This window comes from Stomoxys calcitrans, chromosome 5, assembly GCF_963082655.1.
Source record: "Stomoxys calcitrans chromosome 5, idStoCalc2.1, whole genome shotgun sequence".
Classification (NCBI taxonomy): Eukaryota; Metazoa; Arthropoda; class Insecta; order Diptera; family Muscidae; genus Stomoxys; species Stomoxys calcitrans.
In genome coordinates, this window is record NC_081556.1 from 50,287,642 (window position 1) to 50,308,795 (window position 21,154).

At 35.9% G+C, this 21,154-nt stretch overlaps 1 protein-coding gene across 24 annotated transcripts in view; it reads right to left on the reverse strand.

The window, feature by feature from the left end:
* The window catches only part of LOC106095735 (cell adhesion molecule Dscam2), a 433,819-nt gene that overhangs the window by 106,905 nt on the left and 305,760 nt on the right, over positions 1 to 21,154 (reverse strand). For 18 of the 24 annotated variants that reach the window (XM_059369670.1, XM_059369663.1, XM_059369668.1 and 15 more), the window contains one exon: positions 15,260 to 15,559. The exons of the other annotated variants lie outside the window; for them this stretch is intronic. In XM_059369670.1, the coding sequence (XP_059225653.1) occupies positions 15,260 to 15,559 (300 nt within the window). The remainder of the gene's footprint in view (positions 1 to 15,259; positions 15,560 to 21,154) is intronic. 24 annotated transcript variants of the gene reach the window in all.

The window sequence follows — 21,154 nt, forward strand, 5'->3', positions numbered from 1 at the left end:
TAAATCGAATCAGAAAGTGATTCTGAGTCGATCGTTATACTTATCAATGGGTCTATCTCTCTTCCTTTTGGGTGTTACAAACTAATTCACTAAGCGATAATACCCTGTACCACAGTAGTGGTCTAGGGTATAATGAAAACGACAATTCAAATATGGAATTTACAATATTCGGCTTTTCTCAAAATATATTATTTTTGATAGAACTCGTAAACACTTCATAGGATATATAATTTATTCAAAAGAAACGAATTTTCATATTGCAATGGTTGTATCCGAATTTCAGTAACCATAATTTTTCAAGTATCATTTATTTGGGAGAATGGGAGCAAACATAAAAAAATTGACAAAAAGACAATGAAATAAAGCAAACTTTTATAAAACCATTCCATTATTTTTTTTAAGCTTATATCTATTTTCCAAACCATTAACAATTAATTCAGCTGAGTACTCCGTAAATGCTGCCCGATTTTTCGCTTTGCATGTATAATTGCCTGCATGACCAGCGTGTACCGAATCGATGGTCAATAAACTAGTACGTTTACCACCTCGCATTACCGAAATTCCAGCAAAAATATTCACAGGCTCCCCATTGAAAAACCATTCAATATCAATGGGCAAGTCCCCAGATGATATTAAACAATTTATCGAAACGGAGTCTTCAAAATTTGCTGGTATATCACCAAAATCGAAGGGCACAATTTTGGGAGGAGCTATTGCCATGTAAAAAAGACGAAGACGTATTTAAGGTTTGTATAAAATTTTAGTCATAATACTCAACAAAAAAAAATATTTTATTTTCTATCACGGTGCCTTATTAATATGCCAAGCATTCTCTTCAATTCAGCTTGGATGACCAACATTTAATGCCATATTTCCACACATTTTTTTAAACGAAATTTTCTGTTAAATACTTAAAAAATTTTCCCTAATAATCAGGAAATTTTCTCTAAAGTAAATTTCATTAAAATTATGTTTAAACAATGTTTCAATGCTAATTCAAAATTTAATTAACTTAAAGGAGAAATATTTATGATTTTTTTTTTTTTTTTTTGTAAAGAAAAATTTTAAAAATTTTCAGTAAAAAGCTCTTTAAAGAAGAAATTTGAACGAATCTTTAAGGCAATTAAAAAAAAATAATTTATTTCTTTTTAAATAAAATTTCAATAAGCATTTCTGTTGAGACAACATTTTTATACCCACCACCGTAGGATTCATTCCTTTTGCAACACATCGAAATATCAATTTCCGACCCTACAGAGTATATATATTTAGGATCGGCGTAAAATTCTAAAACGAGAATGTCCGTGTGTCTGTCCGTCCGTCTGTTGTAATCACTCAACAGCTTTCAAAAATTGAGATATTGAGCTGAAATTTGGCACAGATATGTCTTTTTGATGCACGCTGGTTAAGTTCTTGAACGGGCCAAATCGTACCATATTTGGATATAGCTGCTATACAGACAGATGTGCCGGTAAGGGACCTAATGCCCATAACTGTTTTATTTTTTTATCCGATTTCGCTGAAATTTAAAACAGTGAGTAGTTTCAAGCCTCCCGACAAATATGGTTTATATCGGATTTTATTTATATATAGCTGCCATATACACCGATCTGTTGATAAAGGGTCTGAAGCCCATACAGCTTTATTTACTACCCGATTTCGCTGAAATTTGAAACAGTGGATTATTTTGGGCCTCCCGATATCTGTCCTAAATATGGTTCAGATCGGACTATTTTTGGATATAGCTGTGATATAGACCGATCTGTCGATAAAGGGTCTGAAGCCCATAAAAACTTTATTTTTTAACCGATTTCGATGAAATTTGAAACAGTGAGTAGTTCTACGCCTCCCAGCATAGGACCCAAATATGATTCAGATCGGACTATATTTAGATATAGCTGTCATACAGACCGACCTGCCGATAAAGGGTCTGAAGCCCATAAAAGCTTTATTTATTACCGAAAATAACCGCTGAAATTTTAAGCCTTACGACATTTGACCTAAATATGGTTCAGATCGGACTGTATTTAGATACAGCTGCCATATAGACCGATCTCCCGATTAAGGGTCTGAAGCCCATAAAGACTTAATTTTTATACCGTTTTCGATAAAATTTGAAACAGTGAGTAGTTCTACGCCTCCCAGCATAGGACCCAAATATGGTTCAGATCGGACTATTTTAATATATAGCTGCCATATAGACCGATCTGCCGATAAAGGGTCCGAAGCCCATAAAAAGCTCTATTTATTATCCGATTTCGCTGAAATTTGAAACAGTGGGTAGTGTTAAGTCTCCCGATATCCGTCCCAAATATGGTTCGGATCGGACTATATTAGGATATAGCTGCCATACAGAACGATAAAGGGCCTGAAGCCCATAAATGCTTTGTTTTTTGTTCGATTTCGCTGAGTGGACAAAGTGATGGTCTTAGACCACCCGCCATCCGACCCAAATATGGTAAAGATCGGATTGTATTTAGATAAAGCTGTCATATAGACCGATATGCCGGTTAAGGGTCTGAAGCTCTTAAAAGCTTTTTCTATTACCCGATTTTGTTGAAATTTGAAACACAAAATTCAACAGTGACTTATATTTATTATGTCCGTGCCGAATTTGGGTACATAAGTTGTCCAATTTGTGGTGACATTATCTGAAAACTTGATCTCGGTTTGGAGGAATTCTTAACAGAAACTAGTCGTCGTACTGGTCTGTTCCCGCTGAATTATATGACTTGTTTTTTAAGCCTTTGTGCGATGGGCAAAGAAGAAGTTGTCATCCGCGTAGTCGATTTCTCCAAGGATGTGGTGTATGCCCCAAGTACGCCATAGCGTGCTTCAGCATTAGCTGCTTCTAATACGGAGTCTTATAAAATTAAAAATAGTGTCGGTGCCAGGATGCAACCCTGCTTCACTCCTTTGTCGATGCCGAAAAGTCTGCTCTCAGCATTCCTATACAGCTCCCTAATTAGTGTCACGATTTTTTCAGGGATGCCTTTATTCAATAGCGTGCTCCATTTTGGGATCGGTTGACAAACAGCCAAAAAATTAATATGTTAGTTAAAATCGGACGAACATATATATGGGAGCTATATCCAAATCTGAACCGATTTTTAAAATTTCAACAGGCTTCGTCGCTATTCCCAAAACCAACTATGTGCAAATTTTCAAAATGATCGGATGAAACTTGCGACCGGTACTTTGATTAGAATTTAACATAGACAGACATGGACAGCAGACTGACATAGGTGGATCGAAACAGAAAGTGATTCTGAGTCTATCGGTATACTTATCAATGGGTCTATCTCTCCTCCTTCTCGATGTTACAAAAAAATGCACTAAATTATAATACCATGTACCACAGTAGTGGAGTAGGGTATAAATATATTGTTATACCAAATGGTTAAGCCCATATTCAGCTTAACCGAATTTACTAAACCTTTTTTTAATATTTTTTATAATATTTTCTTGTATCAGACTTGTGCTCGACAGAAAATTTGTGTTTCTAAGTGATAAAACAAATATAGAAAATATAACATAAAAAAAAATAATAAGTTTTAAAATAAAATTTTTGACTTTCAATTATTCTCTTTATAAAACAAAGCATTTACTCTCTCCAATCTGACCTTTTGTATACTTTAATATTTTTTCTGAATGTATGTGTATAATATTGTGTAACCTAATCAAGAGAAGGGCATTTTGTTGGGGTATAAGGAGAAAAACTTAAAAATTTAATTCCAAAAGAAAAAAAAAATATTTCACAAAAATTATCTTTATCAAATGTTCCTACCATTGACAATCAATTCAGCTGTATATTCAGCTGAATCTGCATCATTTCTAGCCTTGCATGTATAATTGCCAGCATGACCACCATGCACCGAATCAATGGTCAATATGCTGGCCTTTTTGCCACCTTTGACAATTGATACACCAGTATAAGCATTTATGGGATTGCCATTGAACAACCATGTTATGTCCATGGGCAAATCACCCAAATAGATTAAGCAATTGACCGATACAGATTCTTCAAAGTTCACTGCATGATCACCAAAATCAAAGGGAGCAATTTTGGGAGGGACTGTTTGAAATTATACAAAAGTACAAACGAAAAAGAAAAAGAATCTTTATGATAAAGTTTAAATATAAATTAATACCATTAACTACTAAAGCAGCTGTATGTTCAACGGAGGTGGCTCTATTCGAGGCCACACACGTATAATTGCCAGCATGATGAGCTCTAACATAATCTATGGAGAGAGCACTAATCTTTTTTCCCAACTTTACCATGGACACATCATAAACAGCATCACTTATTTGGCGACGATTGAAAAGCCAAGTAAAATTCACCGGAAAATCACCGGATGTCACCAAACATTGTACACTGGCCGATTCGCCAAAATTTGAGGGTTCATCACCAAAATCAAAATGGGCAATTTTGGGAGGGACTAGGTTTTTAAGAGGGGAGGGGGTTTTAAGCCAAATAAGGAAAATAAAAGGAAACAAGAAAAAAGTTTTATGAAATATTGTGTTTAACACACACCATTAACTTTTAGTTCAGCTGTATAATTTACACTCCCAGCACGATTTGCTGCTATACAAGAATAATTGCCAGCATGTTTTGCTGCCACCGACTCTATGGTTAACTCGTTGATACGTTTACCCCTTTTGGTGGTATAAATTTCCAAATAATCTTCAAAGGGTTTATCATTCAAAGTCCAGGTTATATTAACCGGTAAATCACCTCCTGACACAATACACTGGGCATTGACAAATTCGCCATAACTCATGGCTTCACCATCTCCGAATGAGAAGTGATTGATTTTTGGTGGAACTTATTGAATATAGAAAACAAATTAAGCATAATGTTAGCAACTAGTATTACAAACGTATTTTCAGCAGATTTCATATACAGCAAAGGTTTTTAAGAAGTAGAATGTTTCATAATATGATTTATAATTGCACCCAATAGCCCCAAATCAAAAGTTCATTAATCAAAATTAAGGTTCAAATATAGACTTTTAGTTCAGTAAAAAATGCAAATACCCAGGACCATAGCTCACATGGTGTCTTAGGTAGACATACGATTTATATATATAATCAAAATACGTGGCATTTCGCAATGAAAAACTTCATTGTATTTAAAAAGGGAAGTAAAAATACTAAATCGAATTTTTGAAAGTTACCAAAAGGGGAACCTTTTCCTCTTTTAAGACATTTTAGTAAATACTCCGTTTTAGTTCCCTATTGTCGTTGAGTATGAGTATATCGTTTCATCGCTTGTTTTAAAGGTCTCTAATCGTTAAAGTTCCAACCGCGTGTCATACACTGACTGTATGCTGTGTGTCAGGTTTATTATACTAAATACTTCATATGGTGCTGCGGTCTGGCGAACGCTACTTCAAAAATCCATCAATTGGAATATACTCTAAAGACTAGACATAAGCATAACGAGAAGGCTTCCTGATCGTTGGAGGCCACCGTAGCGCAGAGGTTTGCATGTCCGCCTATGACGCTGAACGCCTGGTTCGAATCCTAGCGAGACCATCAGAAAAAATTTTCAACGGTGGTTTTCCCCTCCTGGCAACATTTGTGAGGTACTATGCCATTTAAAACTTCTCTCCAAAGAGGTGTCGCACTGCGGCACGCCCTTCGGACTCGGCTATAAAAAGGAAACCCCTTATCATTGAGCTTGAACTTGAATCGGACAGAACTTGAATCGGATCATTGATATTTGAGAAGTGTGCCCCTGTTCCTTAGTGGAATGTTCATGGGCAAAAATTGCAGTTTTACCTGATCGCTGGACAAATCGTAACATAAAAGACCAGTCTGCATTGAGGGAGAATATTGGTGTCGTATGAACAACAAGCTGTATGACGACGTTAGCATAATTAAACATACGATTGCGGTAGCTAAGTCATGTTGTCAGAATGAATGAAGAAGCTACAGCGAAGAAGTCTTTTAAAAGACATCTCGAACTAGGTGTGAGAAATTGCAGAACGAGCGCAAAAGATCGAGGCGCCTGAAAAGCTATTCTGGGTTCTGTCATAGCCGACTAAAGCAAAGTAAGGAGTGGGTTAGATATGACGTCGTAACATCGCACTGTGGTATAGAATCGAAAAACACTAGTAAAAAATTGGTCATTTGAAAACCGGTGGCGTTAATTTTTAGAAATTTTGCATGGTTAGTGCTGAGGTTTTATGCAGTAAGATGAAGTGCAAAATTTCAAGGACCTAGGTGTTCCATGCGCCTTTTAGCAGGGCCCTAAATTTGGTCACCTCTGTATTTCCAAAATTTTTGGGGCTGTCAAATCTTTATTTGGGATCCGATTTCCTAAAATACTATCTCAACTGATCGGGCAACCATCTATATAAGACTGCTCATATCCAGAAGGTTACCTGACCACTGTAGTGTATATCAGACGGAGATCCTTGCTATAAAAGAAGTGGTGGAATGGCTCAGAAATAAAGTTTTGGCATAAATATATTTTAAGACAACCAGGCAGCCATTAAATCTCTGGGAAACTTATTTCTGAACACAAAAACCGCCAAGAAAAAAAATTGTATACCCCCCACCATCGAATAGGGCGGTATTCACTCAGTCGTTCCGTTTGAACCACATAGAAATGTCCATTTCCGATCCTATGTGATATATATTTTTGCTCGTCGTAAGTAAAATTCGAAGACGATTTAACGATGTTCATGTGTCTGTTCGTCGGCCGTCCGTCTGTTCTCATCCTCTGCGGCCTTCAACAATTGAGATATTGAGCTGAAATTTGGCACAGAACCGTAGTTTTTCTACACGCAGGTTAAATTCTTGAACGGGTCAAATCGGACGATATTTGAATATAGCTGCCATATGGACCGACCTGCCGATTTAGGGTTTTAAGCTCATAAAGCCCGCTTTTATTACCTAAGTTCCCTGAAATTTGAAACAGTCAGTTGTTTTAAGCCTCCCGTCATCCGAACCGAATATGATCCTGCTCGGACCAAATTTAGATATAGCTGCCATATAGACCGATCTGCCGACATAAGATCTAAAGGTTGTAAAAGACGAATTTGTTATCCGCATACGCTAGAATTTGAAATTGGGAGTTGTGATAAGACTCAACTTCCGACCCAAATATGGTATCGGATTTTATTTGTATATAGATAGAGATCGGATTTTATTTGGATATATTTATACCCTCCACCATAAGATGGGGGGTATACTAATTTCGTCATTCTGTTTGTAACTATTCGAAATATTCGTCTAAGACCCCATAAAGTATATATATTCTTGATCGTCGTGACATTTTATGTCGATCTAGCCATGTCCGTCCGTCTGTCCGTCCGTCCGTCTGTCCGTCCGTCCGTCCGCCTGTCTGTCGAAAGCACGCTAACTTCCGAAGGAGTAAAGCTAGCCGCTTGAAATTTTGCACAAATACTTCTTATTAGTGTAGCTCGGTTGGTATTGTAAATGGGCCACATCGGTCCATGTTTTGATATAGCTGCCATATAAACCGATCTTGGGTCTTGACTTCTTGAGCCTGTAGAGTGCGCAATTCTTATCCGATTGGAATGAAATTTTGCATGACGTGTTTTGCTATGATATCCAATAACTGTGCCAAGTATGGTTCAAATCGGTCCATAACCTGATATAGCTGCCATATAAACCGATCTTGGGTCTTGACTTCTTGAGCCTCTAGCGTGCGCAATTCTTATCCGATCAGAATGAAATTTTGCACGACGTGTTTTGTTATGATATCCAACAACTGTGCCAAGTATGGTTCAAATCGGTCCATAACCTGATATAGCTGCCATATAAACCGATCTTGGGTCTTGACTTCTTGACCCTCAAGAGGGCGCAATTCTTATCCGATTGGAATGGAATTTCGCACGACGTGTTTTGTTATGACACCCAACAACTGCGCCAAGTATGGTTCAAATCGGTCCATAACCTGATATAGCTACCATATAAACCGATCTTGGGTCTTGACTTCTTGACCCTCTAGAGGGCACAATTCTTATCCGATTTGAATGAATTTTTGCACGAAGTATTTCGTTATGATATCCAACAACTGTGCCAAGTATGGTTGAAATCGGTTCATAACCTGATATAGCTGTCATATAAAGAGATCTGGGGATTTGATTTCTTGAGCTTCTAGAGGGCGCAATTCCTATCCGATTTGGCTGAAATTTTGCATGACGTATTTTAATTTTACTTTCAACAACTGTGTCAAATAAGGTTCAAATCGGTTCATAACCTGATATAGCTGCCATATAAACCGATCTGGGATCTTGACTTCTTGACCCCTGGAGGTCGCAATTATTATCCGATATGCCTGAAATTTTGTACGATGGATCCTCTCATGACCATCAACAAACGTGTTTATTATGGTCTGAATCGGTCTATAGCCCGATACAGATCCCATATAAATCGTTCTCTCTATTTTACTTCGTGAGCCCCAATGGGCGCAATTCTTATAAGAATTGGCTGAAATTTTACACAGGTCTCCAATATATAATTTAATTGTGGTCCGAACCGGACCATATCTTGATATCGTTTTATAGGCAGAGCAACTCTTTTCTTATATCCTTTTTTGCCGGGAAAACAACTCGACAAATGCGATCCATGGTGGAGGGTATATAAGATTCGGCCCGGCCGAACTTAGCACGCTTTTACTTGTTTTTATTTAGATTCCATTGCAGGAGATTGTCAGGCTATAGACCTTTTCGTTCAATGCTTCCTATTCAAAGAAATGCACAGTAAAAATCGTTCAAAAGTAAGGTTAAATGTGTGATGTTGCTTAAAAGCATTTGGCCCGGTATTTGTATCGCGATTTCTGATTCACCAAGAATCATCATCAGCAGAATTTCTCAAATTGATCATGGTGGTTTATATACCAACCCAACTATAGTAGGGTGCAAACATATTTTATTTTCGGATTTTATTTAGATATATAGATGCCATATAGACCGATGTGCCGATTTAAGGTCTTAAGCCCATAAAAGCCGAATTTATTTCACTATTTCTTTAAAATTTGAAACAGTGAATTGCTTTAAGCCTCCGTCATCCGTTCCAAGTATAGTTCTGATCGAACCGTATTTAGATATAGCTGTCATATAGAACGATCTTCCAATATAGGGTCTTAATCCCATACAAAACCGGATTTATTACCCGATTTCGCTTAAACTGTGACTTGAATAAGATCTGTCCGGACCTGAATCCAAATATGATACAGACCACCCCATATTTGGCTATGACTAACGATGTGGTAGTGAAGTTATGAAAAACTAGGATAATTAATATATCCATGGTGGTATTTATCCAAAGTTCGGCACGGCCGGTTTTAGTTTTCCAACTTTTTTCAGATAACTCACTAATAGAGTGCACCGAAAACTCTTACATCTATTCGGTTAACTATGTCCTAGTTACTTAACTTAAGATCGTCATGGTAGCCAAGTTATTTGCGTGCTCGGATTACCAGTTCGGGGGTCATGGATTCGATTCCCACTAATGGCCTGGTCTATCGCTACTGTGATATTAAACTGGACTAAAATAGTCTAGGCTAGGTTAGGTGAATAGGGAGTGGCAGTCCTATACAGAATCACTTCGACAATTTTAAGTCCCTTGTGATAACACAGTAGCGACAGGCCGAGGCATCTAGTGGGAATCGAAACCACGACGCCCGTTCTGGCAAACCGAACACGTTAGCAACTCGATTACCGAGGCGCCTTAGATGGTCCAACATATTTTTCCTTTTGGGTGGCAAACAGAAAATCTCGATGTAGAATATTTCTTTAATCATCCTCCTCAAACAAATGCTTTCTTCTCATCCTCAGTGCATATATATTTTTAAGAGCTAAACTCTCAAATAAACTTCAATAACGCTATGTTCAAAAAATTAACTGTAGAAACACAAATCAACACTCAAATCTTACAATATTTAAGGTATTTCCAATGGAAGAATATATACAATAAACACCACACCATGTATACCACACCACATGTTTAGATAAAACTCAACTGATGGAATTAAAAAAAGAGATATATTTCGCAAAAAGAGTTCTTTACTCTCAAGTTTGGAAGTTGCATCCAACATCAACTTAACTTCTTGCCAAAACAAGCATCATTTTACACTTTCATACCCGATTTGTCTGAGCATACTTAATGCATCTACCTTAAAAATACCTCTTCGAAACAAAGACTAATGAACGAAGTAGTTGAGAGTCATAATACAAAAGTTGGAGAATGAGTATAATGAATTCATATTCAGAATAACATCACTTCTGTAACTTTATAGTAATGATATCAATGTATCAAGTCGTCAAATTGGGTAGGGGTCCATTAATATTAAGTGAAGATATTTTTAGTTGGATCTTCAGTACATAATTTGTAGCATGTAATGTGCTGTAAATGTGTAAGCTAATATACTTAAACCCATCTAAAGAATTTTTACTAGCTTTTTGTTAAAAATTTATTCGTAAAATTGGATTTCATTATAGTTCATACATGATCAGAAAAATTTAAGGGTTTAAAACTGCGTATCCTTATCACTTGTATAAAGTCCTTTAAATCTACGAACTATGTTTAATTAATTTGAAAATGCATATACATTTCCCAACCCTTTCTCTTAGAAAGTTACTAGAGTATCATCAATAAATCGAAGTGTTTAGCCAACCCCTTGAATGGAATATAATTGAGATGGAAAAGGGATAATAAAATAAAACAAAAACCAAAAAATAATAACTATTTAACAAAAAATAGAATTATTTAACAAACCATTAACAACTAAACTGGCAAAGTGCTCAGTGACGCCAGCTTTATTTTGAGCCCGACAAGAATAGTTGCCAGCATGATGAGCAGCCACCGATTCAATGGTCAACACATTAACTCGCTTACCCAAACGAGCCAAAGAAATATCATGGAAACTATCAATTGCCTTGCCATTAAGCAGCCAGGTTACATTTATGGGTAAATCACCTCCCAATATGGTGCATTGTACAGATGCAGGCTCGCCATAGTTTAAGGTTTCTTCACCAAAATCGAAATGGGCAATTTTGGGGGCAACTTTAAAATATAAATTTATTATTTAATATTAGCAAAGCAAAAAGTGTCAATCAAGAACAATATGGAACTTAGAGAGTCTAGATAAAAATCAATAATGGCAATAATATCACAAAATAATTTTCTTGCGGAATTCCATTAAGAAGTTTTATTTCGCGAACCTTGTATACCATAGGATATTACAAACATAAAAAATGTGTAATATTAAAAATAATTGCTTTTTGATGAATAACTCAGTCGATGTCAGTTATTAATCAAAACGGTAACACAAAAAAGTTGAATAAAACTCTTTTTTTACTAAAAATAATATTTATCATCTATGGCTATGGTTCTCGTCATAATCCAAAAGCTATTAAATTTCCTAATTTTAACGTCGGTGCTGTACTATACATTAATATTATATTTCCTTTACGATATATGGTGCAATCGCTTTGGAACTTTATATGTTAGATGCTATCGGTTCCTTGATAAACAAAAGCTAACCTCAGTATATTTATGTTGTATAGTTCTCGAGAAATCGGGGTTGGAAAAAGGATAAGGTAGGTACATGGTTGCTCTAAACTTAATATTGTGAAATATTTCTCATTTCGATCAAAATTTAAGAGACTTAAAAAAAGTGCAATTCTTTACACTTTTTCCGAAGCGGAATTTATGTTTGTCTTATATTTTGAAAAGTTATAATAAATAATAAAAATACAACAACTACATTTTTGGAAAAAAAGTTGTTTTATATTGTTCTTTAAAGTCAAAGTAACAGGTAAAAACAGGCGTCGAAAATAGAGTAAGCACTACTGTACTGGCTACTTATATATTGAGTTTTTAAGTGTTCCATCTGTTAGGAGTGCTTGATTTCTTAATTCAGCGACTCAATTTATAATGATATTATAGTCACTGGTGACTTTAATAGTAATGTGCTTGAAGCGACACAGTTGCCACACACTATACAACGACAAAAAAGACTCTTATTGACTTGTTCTTCGTAAGTTCCAAGACTGATGTGAAGTGATACGATCAATTATCGACACCCCTATTTTGAAAACATAATTTATGTTTTTGGACTTATGGCGTTCCAATGGAATATACTATAGTATAACATATACGCACAGAGACTATATAAACATTGATTACAACTCACTACTTTGTGAAATTGGCACCGTTGAGTGGCAGAAGCTTTATGGTATGTCTTGCGTGGATGAGCAGACTGCATTTCTTCAATGGATTGTATCATATTTTCGACAAATGTGTTCCGATGAAGACCCGAACTGTTTTTTCGAATGGGAATCAGTGGTTTGATAATGATATTAAAGCATTTATACGTAAAAGAAATTGTGCGTACTCTCGATGGATCAGACCACTTCCTGTATAAAGACGAAGAAAATAGTTTATTATAGTCGTAAATTTCAAGAGGCATTGAACGCGAAAGATACTTGGAGACATATTAAGTCAATTGGAATAGGAAGTGATAACAATTGGTAGACATGTTGATTTAGATGAGATTAATAGGAGTTTCTTGAACATATATTTTCCTGAGCCAAACGTACATTTCAACAACAATGAATTTAGTAACGCAAACCATAGTAGTAACAACACTTCACCAGATCTACGATTTGATCTTGAGCGTTTTGAACAAAGCGATATCGTTAGCGCTGTAGAATCGGTTAAGTCTAATGTCATTGGATCTGATGGTATTGACTTGAGATTTTTTAGGATAATTCTACCCTTTATTCTTCCGTATATGTGCCATCTTTTTAACAATATTATTTAAAGGAGTTGCTATCCACAGTCTTGAGATAGTCCCAATACCAAAGAATAACCAGAAATTTAGGCCAATAGCAATACTTCCATACATCTCTAAGATATTTGAGACTCTAGTCAGCCGGAAAATATCAGGATATATTGCGAATAATTCGCTGCTAACAGATTTTCAATCTGGTTTCCAGCCAAATCACAGTTGCACACTTTTGAAAGTAGTTGAAGATGTAAGGAGTGATATAGACAGCGATAAAGTTACCTTTCTTGTTCTTTTAGATCATTCGAAGGCATTTGATTCCGTTGATCCTAATATACTTCGCCTTAAACTGAAACATTTATTTAAATTTTCTGAAAGAACATCGGATCTTATACTTTCCTATCTTTCGAATAGAAGCCAATCCGTGTGTGTTGATAGCCGGTGTTCTAGTTATATTCCAGTATCAAGAGGTGTTCCACAGGGGTCTGTATTGGGTCTACTCCTTTTTTCCTTATATAGCAATGACCATCTTGGACAGTTGCGCAACTGTGGTATTCAAATGTATGCCGACGACGTACAGCTGTATATGAGCTCCTCCCCGGAGAGGCTGATCGATGTCGTACTTCGCCTTAGTAGTGACTTGGATAGATTAAACACATGGGTAAATGCCAACGGACTACTTTTAAATCCAACAAAGTCAAAGTGCCTTGTAATTGGTAGGATTTGGGTGACAATCCCGCCCAATCTTGATGCGTCAATAGCTGGAGCCCCAATTGAGATTGTTTCATCTGCAAAAAAACCTTGGTTTGGAGTTTGATGATAGACTTTCATGGAAGAATCATATCAGTACGACAGTTGGCAGAACCTACGGCGTTTTACGAAACTTATATATGAATCGACAGTATACCCCTATGTCAATAAGAATGCTCTTGGCTAGGACATTTATTCTGCCGAAACTATTATACGCTTGCGAGTTTTTTTACGGTTGTTATGTAACTCATAGGAATAATTTGGAATAAATACATTTTTGGTTTCCGTAGAAGAGACCGGATATCTGACTTTGCCAGACAAGTATATGGTGTCTCATTTAACCCGTTCCTTAAGATACGTTCGTTGCAAATGATCCACAAGATAATTTATGCCTATGAACCTTCATATCTGCCTTCTGTATTGCGTTTTGCCAACTCTACAAGAGGTAAACAAGTAATACAAATACGTCATCAATATCGTGTATCTGAACAAAAGTTTTTTGTTAATGCTATACGTCTCTAGAATAATCTTCCCAATTGTATTCAAACGACAGTTTAAATCATCGATTTATAATCATTTTAAATTTTTATTGGTTTTGTGTTTTTATAACTATTTATTAATTTATTTTATCAGTAACTTTGATTAAATTGTAGAATTTTCTTTAAAGTTTCTTTTTCTTCTTTTCTCCTTTTTAAATTTTTTTTAACCTTTTTTACTTAAATATTGTATCATTAACTTTGCTTAAATTGTTCTATTTAAATGAAAACTTGTTGAACTCATTGTATTTATCAATTTACCAACCCATGCTTTATATGAGACATTGTCTTTTGTATGGGTTTTATCATACAAATACAAATTTAAATATCCGGAATTAATAAATTTCTATTAATGAATATGAATATAACGTTAAAAAGTGTAGAAATTTGATGAATGCATCTACCTTAGCTAGCTATAATCAATAGCTGAATTATATTAATTTTCCAACTTCAGTAGAATTGTTCTTCAGATTAGTAACCCGTTCAGAAGAAAGATGATTGCTTAATCAACTCGGATTGAGGTTCGATATTATCATAGGCAATACAAATTGTAATAATTTGTTATAGAGATGTGTAAGTAATGATATTTAATTTTATTTTGGATGGATATTTTTTTAACTTTTTTGGGAAGCAAGAACTAAATAAATGTGAAATCAATTTAAAAAAAAGAACGACAAATCAACTTATAATCTCAAAGTTTAGAACAAATCACCCCCACCATTAACCACCAGGATAGCTGTATGACTTGTCTTTCCCGCTTCATTCTTGGCCACACATGTATAATTGCCCGCATGATTGCCTGTAACACTATCAATACCCAAGACATGAGTGTGGCGGGTAAATTTACTGGTGGCAATTTCCAAATGAGCCGGTAGATGATATCCATTGAATAGCCATTCTACACTCATGGGCCAGTCACCACCCGATATGGTGCATTGTATGGAAGCAGGTTCACCAAAATTCAAAGCATCTTCACCAAATTGAAAAGGAGCTATGCGAGGTGGTACTAGACATTTTAAATATGAATGGACAATGAACAATGGGTTAATAGCACACATATGAGGTAAATGTTTAGGATAGCATGAAAATCAAAGTTTAGTTCAGACAAAAGTTGTTAATCACCATAGCTAGAAAGGGGAGATACAAATGTTAGGTTTCTTTTCAAACTATTGTTTAACTCTATAAAATAAGCTTTGAATACCATTAACGGTCAAATTTGTGCTGTATGATGTAAAACCAGCAGCATTGCTAGCCGTGCATGTATAGGTTCCCGTATGCTCTGGCGTAGCTCTAGGTATTGAGAGTATACTTGATTTACTGCTTACACGATTTGTACGCATAATTAGCTGTTGGGAATTGTAATTTGTATATTCAGCAGGATGTTCAAAGCTCCAGTTTATTTTAATGGGACGATCACCTTTTTGTACTTGACAAAATAATTCCACAAAATCGCCAGTATTGATAATGTCATCATAGGAAAATGGTACAATTTGTGGTAATACTATAATAAGGAAATGAGTGTTTTAAACAAATGTACTCTGTGAAGTTTTGCAACAACCTAGGTGTTTATTATATAAAATACTTTTAAAATGAAAATAATACATTCAACTTTAGAAACAAATTCCCCAGGAAAGGCTTCGTAGTTGTATATTCCTTTCGTAATTTTAATGAGGTACCTTTAAGCTTTGTACTAGTTCAGATGTACTATACATATTGTTATGGTTCATATCTTCACTCTCTACACTTTGGATGATAAATAGTGTAAGATATATAAACTTATTGACCATTATTTTTCTTATATTATGTATCACTTTAAAGAGCTATAAGCTCTACTTATAGCCATAAGAATATTATCCGTACTTAGGTCAAAGCACTAAAGTGGTACAAGACGATAAATATTTTCAAATATAGCAACTCTAAAAGTTGCACAAGTCGTATGATACGTATGAAACATTTAATATGAAATTCTGATTTTGGAATAAATATGCAATTTTTCGATTAAAGGGAACTCTTATTTCAATGTAGGCACAGGTGAATAAAAACAAGTAAAAAGGCGTTAAGTTCGACCGGGCCGAACTTTGGATACCCACCTCCTCGGGTATATATGTAAACCACCTTTCGTCAAAATCCGGTGAAAAATGAATACCTTATGCCCCATAGAACCTATAAGTGCAAGTCATTGTTCAATTGTGTATAAGAAAATATTGGTATTTTAAGTAGCTATATCTAAAAATAAACCGATTTGAACCTTATACGACACGGAGAGATCGGTCTACATGGGAGCTATATCCAAATCTGGATCGATCTGTGCCATATTGCAGAAGTATGTATAAGGGGCTTAACTTAACTCACTGCCCAAATTTGGGCGACATCGAATAATAAGTGTGCCTTTAATGGGCCCAAAATCTTAAATCGAGAAATCGATCTATATATTGCAGCTATATCCAAATCTGGACCGATCTGAGCCAAATTGATGAAGGATATCAAAGGGCCTACAACTCACTCACTGTCAAAATCGGTGGATCGGTCTATATGGGGGCTATATCAAGATATAGTCCGATATAGCCCATCTTCGAACTTAACCTGCTTATGGACAAAAAAAAGAATCTGTGCACAATTTCAGCTCAATATCTCTATTTTTAAAGACTGTAGCTTGATTTCAACAGACAGACGGACGGACATGGCAAGATCGTCTTAGATTTTTACGCCGATCAAGAATGTATATACTTTATAGGGTATATACATTCTTGATCGACAAAATGAATATACCCCCATCCTTCGGCAATGGGTATAACAAGTAAAAGCGTTCTAAATTCGGCCGGGCCGAATCTTGGAAACCGATCACCATGGAATCTTCTAAAAATAAAATAAGTTAAAGGGCATACTTTTATTTTACAAATCAAACTTCTGTCAAACCAACAAAAATTAAAGCTTCTAGGAACCGGACCGTTATAGACCGATTTTGACCGTACTTGGCACAGTTGTTGGAAGTTATAACAGAACACTACATGCCAAAACGGACAAAAGTTGCGGTTTTTAGGTGTTCAAGAAGTCAAATCGGGAAATCGGTTTATATGGGAGCTATATCAGCTTATAGACCGATTCGGATCGCACTTGGCAGAGTTGTTGAAAGTCATAACGGAACCTGACATGCAAAATTTCTGACAAATTGGACAAAAATTGCGGCTTCCAGGGGCTCAAATCAGAAGATCGGCTTATATGGGAGCTATATTAAAATCTGAACCGATAAGGCCCATTTGCAAATCCCAACGACCTACATGAATATTAAGTATATGTGCAAAGTTTCAAGCGGCTAGGTTTACGCGTTCGACCGCTATCGTGATTTCGACAGACGAACATGACTAGATCAGGAATATATATTCTTTATAGGATCTTAGACGAATATTTTGAGGTGTTACAATCGGAATGACTAGATTAGTATGAGGTTATACTTATCTAGACATTTCTATGGTGATGGGTACAAAAATTTACAGTGCGTAGAACAATACATGTCGAATAAAACACCATATATACGTACTTGACTTACATAAAGAAAAACATGGGGTACAGTAAATGACAGATTATAAGAGAAATACATGTCGTGTAATAGTACCTTAAGATGGTATCTAGAATAGGCTTTGTCAGGAAATTAAATTAAATAATTTAGTTTAATTGGAGATTATGAATATAAAGCACAAATAAAGAAAGCATTGAACTGCAGGCCCGACATACGGACAGGTGAAAAATATATTTGACAAGCTCAAAAAGTCTGAACCAAAATTCAATCCTAAAATCAAGTAACATACTTTAATCTTTGGGAGATATATATCTGAAGAACTAAACCTTTTATTTCATCAAAAAATTGTTATAAATAACTCGAAGGTAATATTACGTCAATAATTCTTTTGTATTCATTTCTACCACAGTAGAGATATATATATGAAGAAAAATTTACTCTGAATTATGAATTACTCTGAAAAATAGACAAATCATTTCTTCTATTCTGAAAACCATTGAAAGAGTTTATTCAAACACACCTAAAACACCACCACATATCCTCACCATAAATTCAAACAAAAAAAAACCGTATACGGAAAGAAATTCTTTGGCAAAGGTTTGGGAAAGGCTACAAAACATTTAAATATAACTAAAAAATACTTCATATATATTTTTATAGAATAAATTGAAATATGTATGTTAATGTTCATTCATTATTAACCAACCATTAACCACCAATTCAGCTGTATGTTCAGCTCTTCCAGCTGAATTTGTGGCTATACATGCATAAACACCAGCATGTTTGGCCTCGATGGCATCAATCATTAAACTGTGAATGCGTTTACCACGCTTCTCCGTTAAAATATCCAATTCAGGCAACAAAGGATGTCTATTCAAGGTCCATATGACGGAAACTGGTAAATCGCCACCCGAAATGGTGCAATGAACCGAAACAGGTTCACCAAAATTCAAAGGTTCATCACCAAAGGTAAAGGGAGTTATTTTGGGAGGAACTTGGATTGGGAATAAATTTTTTGATGATAGGAAGAAAACCAAAATAGAAAAAAAGCTTCATTTCAATATCATGAAATAGTACAACAAACCATTAACAATTAAACTGGCATAGTGCTCAGTGACTCCTGCTTTATTTTGGGCACGACATGAATAATTGCCCGCATGATGAGCAGCCACCGATTCAATGGTCAAGACATTTACTCTCTTTCCAATGCGCGATAGAGAAATATCGTGGAAACTATCGATGGCTTTGCTATTCAAAAGCCAGGTAACATTTATTGGTAAATCACCACCCAGTATTGTACATTGCACCGAAGCTGGTTCACCATAATTCAAAGGTTCTTCGCCAAAATCAAACGGAGCTATTTTGGGAGCAACTTTACATGGGAATAGATGTAATTAACAAATTAAAATTAATATATTAAACACAGCTGAAGACGTAATACACAACTAATATTTCAACAATATCACAGTTGAAGTTCCACGTTTCAAATCACCTCGTAAAATTTCATATATCAGCGTTAATTCTTCAATTCAACTATGTTGAAGGCAATAATCTAAAATCGAGTATAACAAACTTTAATATTCTTTTATATGGTCAATATGATTGTTCTTTCCAAACTTGATATATAGTGAATAAATTTCGATCATATACAGAGAATAGTAAGTGTACATTTGTCATCAATTACTATGTGTCCCAAAGAAACTCTTAATGGCTCTGTTCTGTAGTTGATTCTTGTAGTATTAATTGGATCATTCAGCAATAGTGATGTAGTACATTCTAGTATGCAGTATTCGCACAGAGTTATAAACATAATCTGAAAATTAGACAGGATTTAAGGGATGCGACGATTTATCCAACATTCGCGAAAAGTGAGAGTAGTTCTAATTCTGTCCTTCTTATAAAGTGGTATAATGAAGCTATCGTACCACATACCAGGAAAACATTCAGAGGATAAAGAGTAGTTCAATAAATCACTAAGGGGAACATACAACGAAGTCGCACAGTTCCTTAACACTACGGATGGGATTCCATCTGGACCTGGTTCAAAATCACACTTGTACGTACGAGGTGCATGCAAGACCTCATCTTCCGTCAGTCTTATGTTAGATATCGTTTTGAAGGTATTTATCGCAAATGGATAAGCTGCGACGCATCTGTAATGTAAGTGGTCTCAAAAAAATCAGCGAATAAATTCGCAATTTCAGCTGATTCAGAAGATTCGGTATTAAGATATGTTAAGAAGGCTATTTACTTTTTTTTTGAATTGACAAAACTGCGATCCAATCATTTTCCACAGCATTCCATAGCAAAATGTTTGATATCTATGTATAACGAGCATTAATATATCTCGGGTAAATAAATGGAGTTATCTCCTTTATACTTCTTAAAAAGTTTGTTTTGTAGTATTTCAGGTTTCTTTATTCCTTGCAAGAACAAGGCGGACCGAAGGTAGAGTCGCTCATAGGAGTAATTGGCACGGAGAGGTTGAAACACGAAAGCAATGTGTCGTAGAAAAAGGACAACCAGGGCTAGAAATGCCCATTTAACAAGGGAACCACATATGATAAGGAATTCCAAAGAGTCGAAAAGTATGTGCGCCGGAAGTTGTATCGATAACCAGGTTTCTTCAGATTTCTCTTGCAACGATAAGTCGTATTGTCAATACTAATGGACGTTTTCGTACTCTGATAAAGAACATGGAACACAGGCTTTCGTTTTTTGCAGCAGGATCTAAGGCAACAAGAGCAGACCGGCATGGCCTGTCACGAGGAACTAACTCCTAAATTTAGACCACAAAGGGCCAAAACGAAAATTCTAAAAGGAACCCCAATTTAAAACGAGGCAAAGTCTCCTCATTGCCTATTCTCAAATTTAAAAGTACTGCAATCATTCTATCTAAACTCCATGCACTTAGTCTCTGCAAACTTCGCAACCTTATCAACAGGTGTGTCGCTTGCAAGAAGAGATACAAAATCGATCTTCGGGGTGGGATAACAAGCAAATCACAGTCATCTCCCGCTCAATCCCTATCAACTACGGTATGTCCAGCGAACATTATCCACCTTGAAAAGCGGGGGAGTCAGCAGATACGGAATGTACGGGCGCTTCACCCTCCGTCTGCTTACTCTTCTGCGCAAGTCCCGTAACGGCAGTGGAAGAGTCCGTCGGATTCAAAAATGGATGAACTGATATTGATTGGAGGCCACCGCAGCATGTCCAGCTATGACGCCGAATGTCTGGGATCGAATCCTGGCGAGAACATCAGAACAAAATTTTAGCTGTGGTTATCCCCTCCTTATCCTGTTGACATTTGTGAGGTACTTCCCCATGCAAAAACTTCTCTCCAAAGAAGTGTCGCTTTGTGGCACGGCCTTCGAACTTGGATAAAAAAGGAGGCCCCTTATCATTGAGTTCAAAATTGAATCGGATATTATTCAGTGATATTTGAGAAGTTTGTCCCCGTTCCTTAATGGAAGTTTGAAGGGCAAATTTGCTTTTGAACTGATATTGATGATATCGTCTCCTTCAATAGCATGTTCTGTTGTGGCAAATAATCCACATCCATAGAAGGCGATGAAA